This window comes from Hypomesus nipponensis, chromosome 14 (genome assembly GCF_054491055.1).
Source record: "Hypomesus nipponensis isolate SF chromosome 14, ASM5449105v1, whole genome shotgun sequence".
NCBI lineage: Eukaryota > Metazoa > Chordata > Actinopteri > Osmeriformes > Osmeridae > Hypomesus > Hypomesus nipponensis.
In genome coordinates, this window is record NC_140374.1 from 21225157 (window position 1) to 21245547 (window position 20391).

Below are 20391 nucleotides of genomic sequence, written 5' to 3' on the forward strand. Positions count from 1 at the left end.
ATTATACTGGACATGATTTGGAACCATTTGTTGGCACAACTGTGCCTTTTTAATTATAGTTTTGTAACTGCTTATAATACTACGTACCTCCTAGTTTTAGTTTGGAAACTAGGAATGCCCCAAGTAAAAGGTTGGTACCGTCCTCGCATTTTCACCATTCCTCTGCGGAACCAAAGTGGTAAACTACTCGGACATGAGGAATTTAGTACGTAGACGCAGTCAAAAATGGCGGAGGAGGATTCTTGGGGTAAGTTTCTATCTGTCAGTGTTGTCGCCTGTTAATTTTAACAGTTTATGTGGGATAAACACATCTGGTCACTACTAAAAGGGCGATATTGCAGTCTGACATTGACATCTTTCTGTTAATTAGATGCTGACACTTTCGAAGCGGATGAAACGACAAAGAAGGCTGCTGTATTGGACAAATGGGAAGGCGAGGACGAGGAGGAAGATGTCAAGGTAGACAACCTGCTAGCACTCGAGCTAGTAAAATATAACATCATTGGCCAACACCTGTATGTAGCTTTAACCAGTTTTCTGTTGCTCTAGCTACAGCTAGATAGCGAATCCGTAATGTTTTTGCAGGAACAATTCTAGCATTGCACGTACTGACTGTAGATTACCACTACAGTTACTTACAGTTTAGTAAACTAGAGCTAGTTTGATTAGAAACTAAATTTAGTGGAACGTGAAGTGTACAGCTAGCTGCTCTTCACTTGTCATGTTACAACAGACGAGCTAGCATTAACTCCGTTTTTCCTAATGTAAACGCGAGGACTGAACCCGTTTTATGTATTACTTAGCCGCACGGCGATCCGGCTGTGTTTTCCTTCTCTGAAGCCGGTGCTGAGCTTGCAGTTGTGGAGTTCAGTTGAGGACTTTTTTTTGTTGTGTACTTGAAAATTGAATTTAGCTTCCCCGATACTACAGTACGTTGAGGTCCAATATTCCCAGCCCAGCAGGTTTAAGTTTTCTTCTTACCCCCGTTGCAGGACAACTGGGATGACGAAGAGGAGGAATTAAAGCCTCAACAACAGAAAACAGGTAGGCCTACTTGCTAGAGTTCAAACTATAGGTTCCCATAAGTATTGGGAAAACGTACAAATATAAACTGATCAATTTAACAAGCATGTAAATCTGTTCAAGTTTCAGAAGCAAAAAATTCAGAAAAAAAGAAATTAAGTGACAAAATCAAAGAAAAAGAAATTATTCAAAGAAAAAAGCAAGAGGAACTGAAGAGACGGGTGAGTTGATTTAGAGCTTCTAGATGTATAGGATGGCTTAATTTTTCTATGAAAATTATTTACATATTATTTATTCAATTTTTAGTTACAGGAATCCCACGAAATAAGTGAACTCACACCAGAAGAGGAACTGGCTGAGAAACTCAAAGTCCAGAAACTCCAAGAGGAAGCAGACCTTGAACTTGCAAAAGATGCTTTTGGTGAGTAAAATAAATAGGCTTGTGAGACAAAGTGAAAAGACTCAGACTATATAGTAGTCGCAAGTTCTAGCTTGATTGTGAATGGGAGGTCAATAATGTGAACATTTCTCTCCTAAGGTGTATCAAACAGCGTAACAGGAATTGATGCCATAAGTCCCTCGTCTAAAGATGACTTTACAGAATTCGAGAAGTTACTGAAAGACAAAATATCACCATATGAAAAATCCATACATTACTCCAACTTCCTGGATTCGTTATTTCGAGACCTCTGTCTTTCATGTGAGTAATGCCTGAAATACAGGAACTGTTACTGGGAAAAGGTGTCATGACTCCCAACCATCCCTTGTGTTCTCTTCGGGTCATTGTGACCCATCAGCCATTGTGACCCACCATCGTATTGCGACAACTTTACCACATGCAAAAACAAAGTAAAGCATTTTCTTTTAACAGTCAGGCTATCTCAGCGCGAAGGTAAAAATAAAATGCTTTTTATTTGTATTGGGTAAAATTGTCACAACCCAACAATGGTTCGTTGTGAACCTTTGGGTCATGTGACCCAAAGGTAGCACAAAGGCTATTGTTAGATGGTTAGAATTAGTGTAGTTTAATTGATCTGGTTGACTTTGCAGTGGAAGTGGAAGACTTGAAGAAAATAAGTGGCTCGCTCATGGCCTTGCTCAGTGAGAAACAGAAACAGGAAAAGGTTGGTCCTTTTTCAAGAATATATTCCTTTCAGTTCTTTAAAACAAACGTCTAATAATAAATTGGGTGAATGACAATCTGTTGTTTTACAGCAACTAAAGAAAGGGAAGACCAAGAAGAGAGGAGTGGTTCCTGCTGGAGGGTTCAAGGCTAAGATGAAAGATGACCTTGCAGATTATGGCGAGTTTGATGGAGGATATGCACAGGACTATGAAGACTTTATGTAACACCATTTGTCCATTCCTCACAGCTTTGCTAAAGTAATCCTCTCAACTGATCCGAACCATCCTTGAAAACCCTTAAATTGCATCCTATCCCTATTCAATAGTTTTAAGACCAAACAATTAGATTCATGATGTCACTGAATAGACAAACTAGTTACTGGAAGACCATTGCCTGTTTATATTATGTTATTATATTTTGTATTTTCTTTTTTATTACTTTGTCTGACAGCAACATCTTCACTGTTTGCACAACTCCATTGTTAGTGTCCATCGCAATGAGTTATGCAAATCAGTTTGTCAATATGCATCACTAACTTGTAGGTAGACATTCCAAAACATGAAACTGCATTTGTTTAATTAATGTAAACCAGCACATTTTGTCACTCAGTTGGGGTTTCCAGACATGATATATGCACAGATTAATAGAAGAGGTTGATTGGTTAAATGATATAACGGCATTGGTATTATGGATTTAACTTATGTTTACATTTAGGGTGTAATGATTCATTTGATTACACCATGTTTAAGAGATGGGAAAAGGACTGATAATACAAAGATTTATAAATGTTTTAACTTTTTTTGTACTTGAAAAGAAAACCATGCCAGGGCTCAACAAACTGACTTTTGTACTTTGAGGTATGAAGAAAAAAAGATAAAAAAAAAAGACAGATTAAAGTTACTCAAAATGAAAACTTCAACACGTTATGTTGAAATTGATGTGTTCAGCATTAGAGATTAAGTTTCATCTGAAGAGATTTCGAATTTCAATTGGGCTGATGCATAGATCTGCATTTGTTGGTTGAATAGTCTTGAATATGGAGCTGCACTGATGAGGAATGACCATATTTTAAATGTGAAGATATCAAGCTGGCAGCTCTAGTGTACTACACCTCTGAACCACCAATTATGGACGTGTATTATTATGTAGCTGTATTGTGTCACTGTTGGACAGAGTTTGTAATTGCTGTAAGACCCAGCCCTTATTACATTGTATCATCAGAGTTTGAATGAGAAGTTGTAATTGGTCTGTTTGCAAAAATTTGCATGGCTTGTATCAAGTAAGGCAAGAACCAGCTCTGTATAGAATGGACCAACTTTATTTTGAGGATGTAATGTGACTACAAAACCTTTTGTGTGTTCTGGGTTGGCAATTCATTCATTGAAGACTGCAGTGTTATTTTATTATGGTCCTAATTTAATAAATGCTTTGTTAAATTAGGGAATATTTGGTTATTTAAAGTCAAATGTTTTTCATATTTGAAAATAGCCATATGGGTCTGGTACCATCAAAAACACAACAAATAAAATGCATGCATTTAATGAATTATTTATTTTCTAAAGATTTTGTGGTATTTTACTGTAGCAATATTTAAGTCTGAGGTAAAAAATTTAATGATGTAAAGATTTACTTGTGGTCAAGCTTCTACTTAAGATATTTTGTTGAACATTGATTCTCTTACAACCGACCTCTAATGCCTGCACTGCACAATAAAGATAAGTTTGACGATTTCTACCTCTTATATGTAGGCCTATTCCGTTACACAACAGCCTCTCAGACTTATATAAACTATTGAAGATACTTGTCATATTCTAATCTTTCCTTTTGTTCTTGTAAAAACTGCATTTAATATTGCATGGCAATTTTTATTTTCTAAACCGATTAGATTTTCTGAGATGCCATTATGACATCATAATGAAATACAGGAAAATCACTGTAGTGTTGTGCCGTGTTCAAGGCCTGCCTTCAAGGGAAAATTACAAAATAGTGTTAAAGCTAATGCTCATATTGTTCGCCAAACAAAATCTGTGACTCGTCACACTTTACGGAAGAAAATCGGACAATTTCCACTGCAAGGAAAAGTTTTAATCGCATTTTACAACAAACCTGATTTGTAAATGTTCAAAGTACAAAATAACAAGTCGCAATATTATCACAATTCATCTATAAAATAAAAAAGCACATTCAAGCTTCAACACGTGACAAACAACTGCATTCAATCACACACACTCAGTATTTACAGTATACTTAAGAACTCGATGTGAGCGACGTGTAAGACAAACCCTCACACCACGTCCCCCAAACAGTCAGACGTGACACACAATGCCACCAATAATAGTCCTTTTAATTTACCAATACAAAAATAATCTTCCATTTAAATCCAAGCTGTTTCTGAAACCGACAGAGAAAGGAGGGGACATTGTGACGTGGTGAAGGACCACCATGTTGAAGAGGCCTGTGGAGGTCTGGACCAGGCCCGTGGAGGTCTGGACCAGGCCCGTGGAGGTCTGGACCAGGCCCGTGGAGGTCTGGGCCAGGCCCGTGGAGGACTGGGCCAGGCCCGTGGAGGACTGGGCCAGGCCCGTGGAGGTCTGGGCCAGGCCCGTGGAGGTCTGGGCCAGGCAGTGCTTCCAGAGGCTGACAGACCGACAGACAGCTGCAGTTACTGGGCCTGTAAGCGCCTTCTGCTCGTCTGATCCACCAGCTTATGGTAGTCATCCAGCTTGTCCCGCAGCCTGTTGTAGATCTAGAAGGGAGCAGAAGGCCGTGAACACAGGGTTCACAGGGCTAGTCTGGTTAGATACAGTGTGTGGTGGATGGAGGGTAGCTAGGCTGGTTAGATGCAGTGTGTGTGGTGGATGGAGGGTAGCTAGGCTGGTTAGATGCAGTGTGTGTGGTGGATGGAGGGTAGCTAGGCTGGTTAGATGCAGTGTGTGTGGTGGATGGAGGGTAGCTAGGCTGGTTAGATGCAGTGTGTGTGGTGGATGGAGGGTAGCTAGGCTGGTTAGATGCAGTGTGTGTGGTGGATGGAGGGTAGCTAGGCTGGTTAGATGCAGTGTGTGGTGGATGGAGGGTAGCTAGGCTGGTTAGATGCAGTGTGTGTGGTGGATGGAGGTGACCTACGTTGGCATTAGTTTGGGTCTCGTTGAGGGACTGGAGGAGCTGGTCGATGGAGGTATACGGGAGCCAGACGAGAGGTGCTGTGGCTGACAGAGGCCTCTGGCAAAACACAACACAGACATTTGATTTACTCACCAGGCACACTGCAAAATAGCTACATCTCAGCTACCAGGCACGATGTGTGTCACTTTCTATGTCAAAGAGCCTGGTAAATGAATACATTCAAAGACTCCCTATTCTGTCAATTGTCTGTTTGAGAAGCACCATGTTAACGACACTAAAATCTCTTGTGCGGTGCAGAGGCCAGACCCAATCCTGTACCTCTATTCCAAAGTACTGGTGTCCCTTCCCCAGGAGAGCGTCCACATACTCCAGCACCAGCTCTGCAGCCGCGTCAAGAAGGTCAAAGTTCAGGTAGAGACGCAGCAATGCTGCTGCGTCCACGCCCTGGGAGGGAAGCAGGAGCAGGGGGACGAACGGCGCCATTTTGTGACAAAAAAACAAACACTTTATACAGCCTTGCACTAGTACACCTTCTGTTCATCATACTAGTTTTAATTTCTAGTGAGCTCTAGTACAGAGCAATACTTTTAACTCTTGGTCACTTTTGACAAACATAGTTGTAGAAGTTCATGACATGTTGGCACTTTACTAAATGTACCAGTTATAGTTATTATTGGGTAGTTGTGACCGCTTCAACAGTCAATTCTAACTCGACACTCACCTTATAAGCGTTGACCAGCCAATCAGGCAGAGGCACGCCGTGTGACAGCAGCTTGTTGATGACGCAGTGGTGGTGCAAGGCATTCTGGGTAGGGTACCTCTCCAAGTATGAGGCCAGCAGCCGCCATGCTTCGTCTGTGGCACTGAAGGGCAGGAGGGACACAGAGCCTCGTAAGAGACCAACTACAACCACAAATCGGCTCTTTAAATCCCGGGATTCATTTCCGACAGCCACCTTGCAGAATACAGAACCAACCTTGACTCTTTGGTGGTGATGACGGTGGACAGCTGGTTGGCTGCCAGCCAGTTCCAGGCCTCGTTCTGACTCTCGTCTCCTCCGTATTGCAGCTTGATGCACCTGTGGAAGTTTGGAAGGTTTGTGAACCCGTGGTTCAACTGAAACTGAGGTTGCAATCCCCTCCCTGTACACTGCTTTCGATGAAAGCGTTGTCTCATGTTAAATGAATCACAATCATGTGACCCTCCAACACCTCTGGTCAGCTGAGTAATGAGGCACCCCACAGGGATCAGTAAAAATCTCCCTACCTGTCAGGTGAGTCACATGACTTACTTGAAGGCCAGCCCCTCAAAGACAGAAGTGAGGGGGAGTTTGAAGGTCTGGCAGAGAGACAGAGCGCAGTCGAACAGTCCTGTTTGGACCAGCAGGGACACCATCTCCACTGCAGAAGCACTGCCTGAAGGACCGACAAACAGACCACGTCATTTTACACAAAGTAGAACTAGAAGGTTTAGGATGGAGTGATGAGGACGGTCTAGTCGCTGGTTCAAAGTGACAGTGTGTTCAGTCAGACGGTGGTGGCGATGAGGATCCTCTAACTCCATCCCTGTGGTGGTACCTGCGATGGCTGTGGAAGGAGAGTCCTGCTCTGCCAGGGTGAGGCGACTGCGAGCCAGGATGTACTCTCTCTCCAGATCCTTCAGCTCCAAGATGTCAATCTGCCGACTCACTGGAAACACACAGTCACAGACGCAGAGTTGGGCATTTGTTTCCTCCCTAGCTGTTCAGACTGAACAGCAATACATGTATGATACAGTGTTGTATTAGGGCCATTGAGAAACATTGACACATGATGTTATGTTAAAACGTGATGCTGCTAAACCCCGTGGCCATCGAGAGTAACTTTGAAAAGTGATGGTATGTTCAAACAATGTTATTGGAGCACAGCTATGTTCATACAAACTGTCATTGCAGTGTTGTCACGGGGCTGTACAGAGATGGCCTACTGTATGGGGTAACATCAGACAAACCTGGGCCGGTAGCAAACTCGCCATCGTAGTTCCTCTTAGGGGAAGCACCAGGACGCTCATACTGCAGGAGGAGAGCTCAGTCAAAGTGGTGTTCAAGAAGAGGACAGGGGTACAGGGGTGTGTGTGTTTGATTCAGGGTAGAAGTGTACAGTGGTGTGTGTGTGTCTGAGAGCAAAAATATCAGGCAACTGAGAGACAGCGTTCAGGTATGTGTGTTTGTGTTGCGAGTGAAGAGAAGTACTGTTGTATGAGAACATTTAAGCAGGTGTGCGTGGATGTCAGCTGTGTGTGTGTGTGTGTGTGGCCCCGCTCCTCCTCACCACGGCCCCGGAGGTGGGCTGGACGATCCAGGCGTATGCAGGCTTCATGAGCCGCAGACAGTTGAGGGCGGCCAGGTAGCAGTTGACCTGCTTCTGCAGGCCCTGTCTGGTCCTCACCTCCCTGCCCAGACGCATCCCGTACTCAAACATCACCGTGCCCGCTGCAGGACACACACACACACACACCATCGTTCAAATCCTCCCGTGCGTCGCTTTGGATGAAGCCTTAATGAACACAAGGTCATTACTATTGTGATGAAGAGCCTACCTTTCCTGAAGTTGTGTCTGTTGGTGTGGAAGGCGTAGAGAAGCTCGTAGTAGTTATGGGTCATGAGGTCCACAGCCCTGGCTCTGGACTCGATGATGCTGACCACCTGGAAACACAACGCAGTCAAGCAACACCAGGACATCGAGCCAACTAGCCCGGGGTAAAACATACAGTTGTTCTTCTAGTGACAAAGATACTTTTTTGAGGTAAAGTCAAGGAAGGGTCTGTATTTAGCAGGCATAGTGCAACAGTAATATAATCCCAGCTAGCAGCCATGGTGCAACAGTAATATAATCCCAGCTAGTAGCCATGGTGCAACAGTAATATAATCCCAGCTAGCAGCCATGGTGCAACAGTAATATAATCCCAGCTATCAGGCACAGTGTTCAGTAATAACGGTGGTCCACACCAGAGGAGGAACCAGGGCCTACCTCGTCGTGCAGGTTGATGTAGGAGAAGCGGACCAGGTCCTGGAGCTGAGAGCGCTCGCACAGAACAACCACCAGCTGGCGCAGACAGTCCAACTGCCTGGAAAGGAGGAACGCAAACATACGAAGGTGGTTACGAAACTAACAAGTGAAACTAGTCATTTTTTCTTGAGTTTGAATGTTTATGTGTGTGGTGAGTGTGTGTGTGTGTGTGTGTACCTGCTGGAGTCTGGGTTCTGGACCAGAGCCTCGTATGCCTCACTATTGTGGCCCAGGTCCAGGTGGTGTTTGAAGATACGCGTCCAGAGAGCAGCCTGGACACAGGGAGAGGAGATCATTACTGAGATCATCAGTAAAGACAGATATCACCCCCAGTGACCAGCATACACATGTTATTGTTTGATTAAGTAATGTCACAGAGGGTTTCACAGATCAGCACCTGTAACCAAGCTAAACCCTCCTAGTGGTGAAGGAGTGACGTTTGTACCTGACTCCTCAGGTCAGTGGTGGACACGGTGATGGCCAGGCTGGCTAGCTGGATCACCAGCTCTGGCAGTCCCACATCCTCCAGCAAGCGCAGCACCTACACACACACACACACACCAAGGATGAACACAAACGAGTACATCCAGAGATACCCCCCTTACACAAACACAGTGATATTTCCCCCCCCACCTTGTTGTAGTACTGCAGGAGGGGAGATGCGGCAGCCTCCTCCTCGTCAGCACCTGCCACCCGCAGGAGGAACTCCTCCTTCTCCACCTCTGGCGACGCCTTCTTGAAGCACTCCAGAGCCTGAGCACAGGAGACACGGACACACAGGGTCACATTACCCACAATGCAACACTGACAGCACTGGGGGAATCTCTGAAGCCCTGACACATGGGAATCTTTGGCCGATGGTACAATCGACACACACACACACACACACACACACACACACACACACACACACACACACACACACACCTTCTGCCCCTCTCCGTTGGCCAGGTAACACTGGCCCAGCATAAAGCTGCAGGAGCCCATGTTGACCTGACACCAGGGCTGGATGAGTCTGATGTACTCCTGGGAGAGAGAGAGAGAGAGAGGGGGGGGGGGGGGGGGGGGGGGGGGGGGGGGGGGGGAGAGAGACAGGGAGAGACAGAGACGCCATCACATCAAAAACCTGTTGAACAGTTGCACAGCTGGGATTACTCACCTGTAGTTGTGTGTACTGACAGGAGGAACCCTCACCTGTAGCTGTGTGTACTGACAGTTGGCCATTAGACATTCAGGGAACTGGAAGCCTGGGTTGCTTGGCCAGCTAGAGATGCATACGTTAAGGTAGGTGTCCTTTTATACCACATTTCAACCCTGCGTGGTTTTGTACAAGCTCAGATCTAAGTATGAGTGGACATTAATTAGTAAACAGGCATCACAATGTAAAAGAGAGGATTTAGAGCTAACCTAACCTAGAGTTTATAGAAGTCAAATCTGACATGGCTTTGCCAATTACATTAGCTTCAGAGCTAGCCTAGCATGTGGTTCCAAACACCGAACGTTGAATAAAGAGCTTCTTGACACATTTGCCGCTTACAAGCTAGCTTAGCATATGCTAACCCGGCTCCTAGTGTGTGTCTATGGAGGATACAGCTGCTGCGCTAGCAGCTGGACCACGCTGGAGACCATGTGGGGCCAGTGGAGCATGGCTAGGCCAGCAGTGGGACCCTGCTGCTGGGAGTACAGCTGGGAGATGATGGACTTCCTCGCTACGCCCTGGTAGAACAACTCCACCACCGTCTGCGGACTCAACACTGGGGGGGAGACAGGGAGGGAGAGAGAGAGACAGGGAGGGAGAGAGAGACAGGGAGAGAGAGACAGGGAGGGAGAGAGAGACAGGGAGAGAGAGAGACAGGGAGAGAGAGACAGGGAGGGAGAGAGAGAGAGAGAGACAGGGAGGGAGAGACAGGGAGAGAGAGAGAGACAGGGAGAGAGAGAGAGAGACAGGGAGGGAGAGAGAGAGACAGGGAGAGAGAGAGAGACAGGGAGAGAGAGAGAGACAGGGAGAGAGAGAGACAGGGAGGGAGAGAGAGACAGGGAAGGAGAGAGAGACAGGGAGGGAGAGAGAGAGACAGGGAGGGAGAGAGAGAGACAGGGAGGGAGAGACAGGGAGGGAGAGAGAGAGACAGGGAGGGAGAGACAGACAGGGAGAGAGAGAGACAGGGAGGGAGAGACAGACAGGGAGAGAGAGAGAGACAGGGAGAGAGAGAGAGACAGGGAGAGACAGGGAGAGAGAGAGAGACAGGGAGAGAGAGAGAGACAGGGAGAGAGAGAGAGACAGGGAGAGAGAGAGACACAGGGAGAGAGAGAGACAGGGAGAGAGAGAGACACAGGGAGAGAGAGAGACAGGGAGAGAGAGAGAGACAGGGAGAGAGAGAGAGACAGGGAGAGAGAGAGACAGGGAGAGAGAGAGACAGGGAGAGAGAGAGACAGGGAGAGAGATAGAGACAGGGAGAGAGAGAGAGACAGGGAGAGAGAGAGATAATGATGGGGAGATCAGATCCTAACCAGTATCACCTATAGCTATGAACTCAGGGGAAACCAAACAGCATGTGTATGTTGCTGTCGAGCTTAGTAACAAACACACACCTGATCTGTTGGTGGCCAGGGAAAGGGAATCTGACATCTCAAGGACAGAGAGGTGCTGCAGGTTAGCATCTCTGAAACATAAGAACCCCACATCCACATGGACAAATGGAGTCATCATAAAAACACAGTAGGAACATAGAGTAATGGGTTGGGGGATCTATATGGGTTGGGGTCTGATCTATTCTGCCAATGGTCTATATCAGCCTCTCAGTCCTGTTCATCAGGCCCTCTGCCCTGCATGTTCCTCCACCACACCTGATGCAGTGTTTCCCACAGAATGGGATTTGTGGCGGTAGGCAGGGGCGGAGCCAGATGTTGTAAAACATTTGGGGCTCAGCCCAAACCTATGGAAGCAAATCAGTGACATTATGTTGGCGAGCCGCCACAAATAAATCAATATGTGGGAAACACTGAGAGGACTGTGTTGTCATCACGTCCAGCAGAAGGAGCAGGACTGAGAAAGGCTGATGAACAGAGGAGCCAGTTTGGGTGGTTCTTATCTATTCTACCTATGATGTATGTAACGGGGGTCATATAGGCTGTATGTAACAGGGGTCATATAGGCTGTATGTAACAGGGGGTCATATATGTTGTGTGTAACAGGGGTCATATAGGCTGGATGTAACAGGGGGTCATATATGCTGTGTGTAACAGGGGGTCATATATGCTGTGTGTAACAGGGGGTCATATATGCTGTATGTAACAGGGGTCATATAGGCTGTGTGTAACAGGGGGTCATATAGGCTGTGTGCAACAGGGGGTCGTACATGATGTCCAGGGGCAGGGCACAGGCCAGGCTCTGGCAGGTGTGCTGGAGGAGCAGGTAGGAGGACAGCAGGTGGGAGGTCCTGGGGATCAGATCCTGCTGCAGCTGGAGCAGCTGGGCTCCTCCCGCCAGGAACACCTGACACACACACACACACACACCAGCCATGCATGCACACACACGTCATGAACACACACACCAGCCATGCATGCCATGGACACACACACACAGAGAGAGACGTGTTTAAATGACTGACTAAGCAGAGAGGTGAATGGGCGTTGAAGCAGTGTGCGTGCTCACGTTGTCGTCCAGGCGCAGGTAGAGGTGCTGCAGCAGCAGCAGGTCCCGGCAGCACAGTGCTCTGGTCATGGCTGTCTGGCTCAGAGCCTGACACACCACCGACACCGTCACACTGCTGCCGTACAGCTGGGACAGGCTGATGCGCACGTTCAGAGACTGGCCTGACAACACACACACACACACACACACACACAATACCAGACACACACATTTTAGATGCATGACACACACCATCTACATCATTCTTCCCACACACAAACATTTAGGGACTCATGGTTGTCCTTGGTTGACCTCTGACCTGCGGTGAGGGGTGGGTCGGGGTTGGCCTCTGGGTCAGTCTCCAGATCCAGTTCTCTGAGCAGGAGGCCCATTGCCGCCAGAGGGCTCCTGATGTCCTGCAGCTTCGACTGGATGTTCTCCACCACGTCCTCACTGCAGGACCACAACAAGCACGTCCAATAAGATGCAAACTCTTGATCTGCAGTCTAACTCTCCTAATCTGCAGTCTAACTCTCTTGATCTGCAGTCAAACTTTCTACCACGTACAATGTTGTGTTGGATTGTCATCTAGTTAAAATGACGTATTGTAGTTGAGATTCTTGCACTGTGCCTGGTACAATACAAACTGGTCCTGGTACAGTACAGACTGATCCTCGATTACCCGTTGTATCTGTACTTAATAAATGCACATGTAAATTGCTTTGGATAAAAGTGTCTGAATACAAGCACAAATGTAATGTACTGCAGTACCATAGGGCTGTGCTGTGGGGGTACTGCAGTACCATAGGGCTGTGCTGTGGGGGTACTGCAGTACCATAGGGCTGTGCTGTGGGGGCACTGCAGTACCATAGGGCTGTGCTGTGGGGGCACTGCAGTACCATAGGGCTGTGCTGTGGGGGCACTGCAGTACCATAGGGCTGTGCTGTGGGGGTAGTGCAGTACCATAGGGCAGTGCTGTGGGGGTACTGCAGTACCATAGGGCTGTGCTGTGGGGGTACTGACTTGTCGTGGTCCAGCAGGTGGTCGAGCACCTGCTCTGCTGTGTTCTCGGGGGCTTCCAGTTGATCCAGGGCCCGCTCCATCTCGTACGCCACGTCCCCTGGAACGGCCTCGCTCACCAGCCTCAGACACTGCACCAGCTGGAGAACATCCCGCGCCAGCTCCGGGTCTGGGTTAGGAGGAGGGCAGACAGGAACCAGTTAGAACCATAGACATGTCAAAGGTCCACAGATCCAAACAAGCCCAGTAGGAGGAGAGCCCCTGAGAACCAGAATGAGGGGGAGGGCTTCACCTTCTGTGAGGGGGGTCTCCACCTCCGAGGAGAGATACTCGTCGCAGTACAGGTACAGGTGGTCCACAGCAAAGCAGGGAAGCAGGAACGACACCAAGCCCTGGAAACACACAACCCGGTCGAGCATCAGGTCAAGGGGAGTCTGCGTGTGTAGCGTCTTCAGCAGGCAAGCCATGCTGGGGTGTGTGTGTGTAGCGTCTTCAGCAGGCAGGCCATGCTGGGGTGTGTGTGTGTAGCGTCTTCAGCAGGCAAGCCATGCTGGGGTGTGTGTGTGTACCTTCTTGAGCAGGCAGACCATGCTGGTTTGTGTGTTGACCATCAGGCCCAGAGGAGTAGACAGAGCCTCCTGGTACTGAAGACAGCAGGCGTAGAACTTGGACCAGAACTCAACCTGCAGCAGCCTGTACTCCTCCTGGGAGAACTCAAACTCTGTCACACTGCTCTGCAGCTGAGAGGGAGGGAGGGAGAGAGAGAGAGAAGGGGGCAGGGAAGAAGGGAGAGTAAAAAATAAAAATAAAACTTTTGGCGAGGCAAAGATCAGGAAAAATAAGAGGGACAGAGAGGTGAAGAAGGGATAGATGAGACAGAGAGGGGGAGAGACAGAGAGAGAGACAGAGAGAGAGACATGGAGAGACAGAGAGGGGGAGAGAGACAGAGAGACAGAGAGAGAGACAGAGAGAGAGACATGGAGAGAGACATGGAGAGAGACATGGAGAGAGACATGGAGAGAGACATGGAGAGACAGAGAGGGGGAGAGAGACAGAGAGAGAGAGAGAGAGAGACAGAGAGAGAGACATGGAGAGACAGAGAGGGGGAGAGAGACAGAGAGAGAGAGAGGGGGAGACAGAGAGGGGGAGAGACATGGAGAGACAGAGAGGGGGAGACAAAGAGGGGGAGAGAGACAGAGAGAGGGGGAGAGACAGAGAGAGAGACTGGGCAGTTACCTCGTCCTCCACGGCGATGGTGACCTCCTTCTTCAGGGCGTCCCAGGACAGATCCACGGTTCTCTCGGAGGCTCGTTTGTAGATCTGACAGAAGACAAGAACCCTCTTTAGAACCTATACATGTAGACCGGTGCATGAGAACCTTAACACAACGTTAGCAGAACAGCGTCGCAGAGCGCTCTGCCGTTCATTCGGCCCACCGTCGATCCTCGATGCTATACAGCGATATGACGCCATTTTGACCCCAATTACAAATGTCTCACCTGGAGGGCTTTGACGATAGCTGAGGCGGTGAATCTCAGGGGAGAGAAGAGGACATCCAGGTAGGTCTCCTGCAGACACCACAACCACACCATCAATCACCTCTTCTACTTTACATTCTAGTCATTTAGCAGTACCTTTAACACTAAGCAACATGCTTGTTGCATATTGAAAGAACAGCGAAGAAAGCAAGCGATCAGTAGTGCCTGGTTCTAAAAGTATTTTGGTGGTCAGAGAAAAAAAAAAAGTCTTAACGTGTCTTACACATCTCAGTCACTGTGGGAATGGGATTGGAGGGGTTTCAGGGTGATTGATGAAGTGTTAAAGTGTTGTTGCTGGGTAAATATCCTTACTCTGGGATCCTGGTCCACTCCTATGCTGACCTCGTCTTCAGGCAGAGGCTGAACAAATACTTGGTTCCACTGACTCCTCTCTGAGCTAAAACACACACACACACACACACACACACACACAGGAGTGTACAGACACACACACATACAGGTCAGCCACAGAACACCAGCCCCTCCTCTCTCTATTGGCTCAGAGGCTTGGTGGTGCTGGTCCTACTCACTGCTCGTAGCTGATGAGTTTCACCACGGTCTGGTTGGACTCGTCCAGCCACAGAGCCCAGATGTCTGAGGGGGTGAGCATGAAGTCCACCAAGGTCTCCTGAGGGGAGGGGACAACATTGAGATCACACACACACACACACAATTCAAACTCCCCCCCCTCCCCCAACACACACACGACCCCCCACCCTTCCCCGAGTCGCACCCCCCCCCCCAACCCACCTGCGTGTCGAACAGCGTGGAGATGTGGTCGAGGCCGTAGCGGTTGTTGTACCCTGCTGCCAGCTGCAGCACGGTGAACTGGCTGTGGCTGGGCGCGGCCAGGTACACGGCCAGGCAGAGCCCCGTGGCCGAGGAGAAGCACAGACGCAGACGGTGACTCTGGCCTGCCAGCCGGTGCACATCAGTACCAGCAGGGACGTACTCCAGCATGTCGGCCTCCATCACACACGTCTGGTCCTGGGGGGGGGGGGGGGGGGGGAGGGTGGGAGAGAGTTGATGTGAGGGAGATGGGTTATAAATATGAGTTATAAATATGACCTACTTGCCTCGGGGGGAATGTCCCTGTACTTACTGTAAGTCGCTCTGGATAAGAGCGTTTGCTAAATGACTAAATGTAAATGTATGAGTGTGAGTGGTTGTACCCCAGTGCACCCTGTCCTAAGCGTTGCAGCAGACTCACCCTGTAGGACCACATGCGCAGCTTGTTGTCGTGACAGAGCGCGAAGATGAAGGTGTCGTCCTCAAGCTCCCTGGCAGCCAGAGAGAGGGCCAGGTCCCCTGGGCTCTGGTCCCCTCTGGAGAACACACACACATACCATGAATACACACCATGAACACACACACACACACACACATACCATGAATACACACCATGAACACACACACACATACCATGAATACACACCATGAATACACACCATGAACACACACACACACACATACCATGAATACACACCATGAACACACACACACATACCTTGAATACACACCATGAACACACACATACCATGAATACACACACACACACATACCATGAATACACACCATGAACACACACATACCATGAATACAAAACCCCACACACATACCATGAATACACACCATGAACACACACATACCATGAACACACACACACACAAATACCATGAACACACACCATGAACACACACGGTGAGACAAATGGTGGTCACACAGCTCCCCTACACCAAACCCCCCCACTGGCTAATGTAGCTGTTGAAACACATTCAAGTGGTCTGAAATGTGACAGGAAGTGATTCGGGGACAGAGGAAGTGCTGGGATGGGTATAGGTCAACAGTCCAGCATTTGACTGCAGGAGGTCATAAGGTTGAACCCCGCTGCATCGCTTTGTATAAAAGCTAAATCAATACATGATTGTGCCGTTATTCCTATTCATGATTGACCTCTGACCTTATGGCGGAGGGCATCCAGCCAGCAAGCCTCTGCATGACAGAGCTTCTCTTCAGCTCCAGGACCGACACACCACCTGAGGAGCACATGGGCAAACACTGTTACCACGGTTACTACACAACCACGAGCAACGACATCCAGTTAGTACAGTTGCTGCACAACCCTGACATAAGTAACAACATACAGTTTACTACGCTAGGAAACTGTCCACAAAGACTGTACCTTCACGTTGCAATATATATATCAATGAACTTGCAACATTTACATTTGCATTTAGCAGACGCTCTTATCCAGAGCGACTTACAGTAAGTACAGGGACATCCCCCCCAAGGCAAGTAGGGTGAAGTGCCTTGCCCAAGGACACAACATCATTTGGCACGGCGGGAAATCGATCCGGCAACCTTCTGATTACTAGCCCGACTCCCTTACTGCTCAGCCATCTGACACCATCCTCTTAATGTTCTCCATATTACTTCCGGTCAGGGCGGGGGCCACCTACCCTGGCAGTCTGCCGCTGGCAGCGTGACGATCATGATGCCCCCGGTGGGCATGGCCAGGGCGTAGTGTGCCTCCCCCTGGTGGCCAAGCCAGGCGGCGGAGGTGCTGGGGGTGGCCGCGTGCCCCGCCGCGCCCCCCGCCACGCCGCTGGGGATAACGGCGCTGTGGGCGGGGTCCTGCAAGCTCAGCTTGCCCATGTCGGTGAATATGGACTGCATCTGCTCCGACACCAGCTCCTGGGGAGGTGATGTGACTTTGTTACGCTTACATGTGGTACATGAGCTTACACTGTGGTACATGAGCCTAGCATTAGCTTACACTGTGGTACATGACAGGTACATGAGTCTAGCATTAGCTTACACTGTGGTACATGAGTCTAGCATTAGCTTACACTGTGGTACATGAGTCTAGCATTAGCTTACACTGCGGTACATGAGTCTAGCATTAGCTTACACTGTGGTACATGACAGATACATGAGCCTAGCATTAGCATACACTGTTGTACAAGACAGGTACATGAGCCTAGCATTAGCTTACACTGCGGTACATGCGAGTGGGGTGCAACAGCACCAGGCGGTGCACAGTCTGGTTGGTGACGATGAGGATGATGACATTGTTGACGGTCTCCTGGATGTGCACTCCTCCAGGCAGTAGGGGGCAGTGTGGGAACTTGAGGCGCACGGCGTTGTTCAGGAGGTTGGTGTCCAGGGACTGCTCCACCAGCTGCACGCAGTCTCCCGAGGTGGACCTGGAGGCGAGAGGGAGGCCGAAGTAGAGGGTGGGCAAGAGGGGGAGAGCAAGGACAAGGGTGGAGGAAGGAAAGGTGAGAGGGTGGAGGGATGACCGGAGGTGGAAGACAGAAAGTCACAATATTGTTTTTGTTGTAGTTATTGTTGCAGAGCTATTATTACTGCATTGAGCGAGGTAAACAGATCACTCATTGACTATGAGCATCGATATACCTTTAAAAATATACCGTTCTGATAGTTTCTGTGGTACTTTATATCTACACTGTTTCGATGTCACTTTTTGTTGGATTTTAAAATGTCATGTCAATTCTGAGTACGGCCCTATGTGCCGTTGTCTACCTGAACTTCCACAAAGCTGTAAGAATGCAAACAACGTCCCTCACCAGTGTATAAATCTGTTGCTTGTGACGGACAAGAGCTTCCCGCTGTCCTCGTAGTGAAATCCGCCTGCGCTGTCTGGGTATTTAACCCCACCTGGTAGAGCATTCAGACCTGGAGGAAAGAAAAAAAGTTAATCCATGATAGACATGAAGACAAAACGTTTAATGCTATCGACAGCAAGCAGACTGAATTTAACTACGAGGTTTGCGTCTGAGATCAGATGGGTGTCGTTCAAGTGTGGGTGAAACACTAGTTGACAGCTAGTTAGCCAACTTGTTCACTGCCCAGCTACTGCTAGTTGTCTAATGTTCTTTTCCAGACTAATATCTCTGCTTAAGTGCCTAAGTAGCACATGCTTAAGAAACTTAAACAACTAGACAAGTGTCTGTACAAACAATGAAGAAATTGTCTGACATGAAATACTGACTAGCCGCTTACTAGTGGGACTTAAGCGCGCAGTTCAGATTGGAAGCATGGACAACGTGCGCTTATTTGAAGAAATATGACAACAAACCAGATAATGACAGTCCATAAATATCAGACAGGGTGTGAAATATATTGGAAATATGGGGCGTGAGAAACTAAACAATACGTTACGCTACGCTAGCAAACTAGCTGAAAGTCATTAGCTAGCTAGTTGCGTGCAAAACACATTGACCAACGAGGCCCATCTGATTCTGTAGACATTGCTAGCATGCTGCTATGCTATCTAGACTTCCGACATGGAAAGTCAATACCTCATTCCATACACAGCGTAATTGACTAAACCGAGTGATATATGATTACAACTTTACCGAGATTTACTGTTATTTCTCTGAATCTTGGAAGAGTTTCCCTCTCAAATCCACATATTTCTATGAAACTCCTTTCCATGACCGCCGCCATCTTCACTGCATTGACCTGTGATTGACAGGAGAAGCGACCGCGTTCTGGTCTTTCAAAAATTTAAAGCGGTACTACTTAGCACGACATAGGCCAGTCAACCACCGCTATTGCTTCTTCGGTTATCACATTTCTCTCACTAGTGAAACTAGTGGCCCTTATTTTGAAATACCACCAACATGTTTTAAACAATATTCTGGTTTTAATTATGGAAAGCAACTCGTCTACCAATAAAATGAATAACGGTCTATTGGTAATCATCAGATGTCACATACTACACATGTGGTCTTTTGGGTATAATACAAGTGTGTGTGTGTAGGTGAAACTAAGTGATAATTTAACAAAAAGGTGAGCGGTGTGCCTTTCTCTTATAACTGAGCTTCAGTGTCGGCTCAACTAAGCACTTTTTGATTATAAAATTATGAAACGAAACCCAACGATGTTTATGAACTGTTAACATGTTTTATTTCCGCCTCCTGCCTCACACATGGGAGTGGGGAATAGAAGAAGTCAGAGAGGTAACCGTGTGTACCATCCCCATCTCTCTCTTCCCTACAAGTCCCAAAGGACATGTAGCCTTTTATCACATGACGGTCTATGAAAGGATGAGCATCATGAGAGAACTGTCCGCCCCGGTCTCTTGTGCTGGTTGAGTGAGGCTCTCTAGTGGCGTATTTCCACACTGCAAAGACACGCGTGAGATAGGCTCCATCTGCTGGCCACTACAGGTATCGCAGCTTTTTTGTTTCAGCTCCACCCATCCTCACATTCACAAATGAACACGAGGGAGAGAATATCTCACCAATCCAGGGAGAGAAAGATGGAGGAAAGAAGGCTAGAAAGAGGCAGACAGGGTGAGAAGGGATGTGTAAAAGAGAGGAGGGCAGACAGAGGCTCAAAACCACTTTACCTGAATGACCTATTTCTCCTGCGCAGAAATGAAAGAGGGATGAGGAGAGGAGGAGTTGATGAATAATAGATGGTGAGAAGAGGAGAGATGGATGGGGTTACTGTCATACTTACAGCAGACTGTCTTCTCTCTCTTCCCCCTTTATCATCACATCCCGACCCCCTTTCCCTTATTTTACCTCTGGAAAAAAAGCTGTCTGTTATAAATAACTTAAAAGTGACTTTTTTGGGCTCAGTGCTGACGCGGTGGGGGGGGGGGGGTGTTATCGTCAGAAAGGCGTCAGCGGTCCCGTGTGTGAGTGTGCGCACATTACGATGCGTGTGTGTCAGAGCGTGAGTGTGCGTGCGTTCATGAGGTGTGTGTCAGAGTGTTTGTGCCTTGCAACGTCACTAGTTAGTTTTGTTATTTCCTTATCTTGTTTATCTACTCACTAACTAACCCTAGTTAACTGGTTCGAGAGCTGGTTCGAGAATTAGAAGAACACCCCCCCCCCTCCCCGC

At 47.9% G+C, this 20391-nt stretch overlaps 2 protein-coding genes across 2 annotated transcripts; one reads left to right on the forward strand and one right to left on the reverse strand.

The window, feature by feature from the left end:
- The first annotated feature begins 124 nt into the window (after positions 1-124).
- eif3ja (eukaryotic translation initiation factor 3, subunit Ja) lies at positions 125-3694 on the forward strand. Its single transcript, XM_084671523.1, has 8 exons — positions 125-247; positions 371-459; positions 993-1044; positions 1147-1244; positions 1330-1444; positions 1562-1723; positions 2074-2147; positions 2239-3694. The coding sequence occupies exons 1-8, from the start codon at positions 226-228 to the stop codon at positions 2371-2373; spliced, it is 747 nt and encodes a 248-aa protein (XP_084527649.1). The 5' UTR covers positions 125-225; the 3' UTR covers positions 2374-3694.
- Positions 3695-4212: 518 nt separating this feature from the next.
- nup160 (nucleoporin 160) lies at positions 4213-18999 on the reverse strand. Its single transcript, XM_084671512.1, has 35 exons — positions 18894-18999; positions 18102-18210; positions 17507-17717; positions 16971-17205; positions 16472-16547; positions 15722-15836; positions 15262-15498; positions 15042-15139; positions 14824-14908; positions 14473-14541; positions 14210-14293; positions 13543-13713; positions 13266-13365; positions 12977-13142; positions 12273-12406; positions 11975-12135; positions 11676-11812; positions 10909-10979; positions 9911-10073; positions 9514-9583; positions 9247-9345; positions 8953-9072; positions 8765-8860; positions 8497-8591; positions 8281-8377; positions 7850-7955; positions 7582-7742; positions 7262-7322; positions 6850-6960; positions 6564-6687; positions 6249-6350; positions 5994-6135; positions 5591-5716; positions 5273-5368; positions 4213-4895 (listed from the first exon to the last, which is right to left on the reverse strand). Exons 1-35 carry the CDS (start codon positions 18982-18984, stop codon positions 4812-4814), a joined length of 4203 nt encoding a protein of 1400 aa, XP_084527638.1. The 5' UTR covers positions 18985-18999; the 3' UTR covers positions 4213-4811.
- Between the last annotated feature and the right edge of the window lie 1392 nt (positions 19000-20391).

Coding starts and splice junctions, on each gene's coding strand:
- eif3ja (XM_084671523.1), top strand. CDS start 226: ATGGCGGAGGAGGATTCTTGGG. Junction 460..992: donor ACGAGGAGGAAGATGTCAAG/GTAGACAACCTG, acceptor CCCCCGTTGCAG/GACAACTGGGATGACGAAGA. Junction 1,245..1,329: donor AAGAGGAACTGAAGAGACGG/GTGAGTTGATTT, acceptor TTCAATTTTTAG/TTACAGGAATCCCACGAAAT.
- nup160 (XM_084671512.1), bottom strand. CDS start 18,984: ATGGCGGCGGTCATGGAAAGGAGTTTCATAGAAATATGTGGATTTGAG. Junction 15,837..16,471: donor TGGATGCCCTCCGCCATAAG/GTCAGAGGTCAA, acceptor TGTGTTCTCCAG/AGGGGACCAGAGCCCAGGGG. Junction 13,143..13,265: donor GGAGACCCCCCTCACAGAAG/GTGAAGCCCTCC, acceptor CTCCTAACCCAG/ACCCGGAGCTGGCGCGGGAT.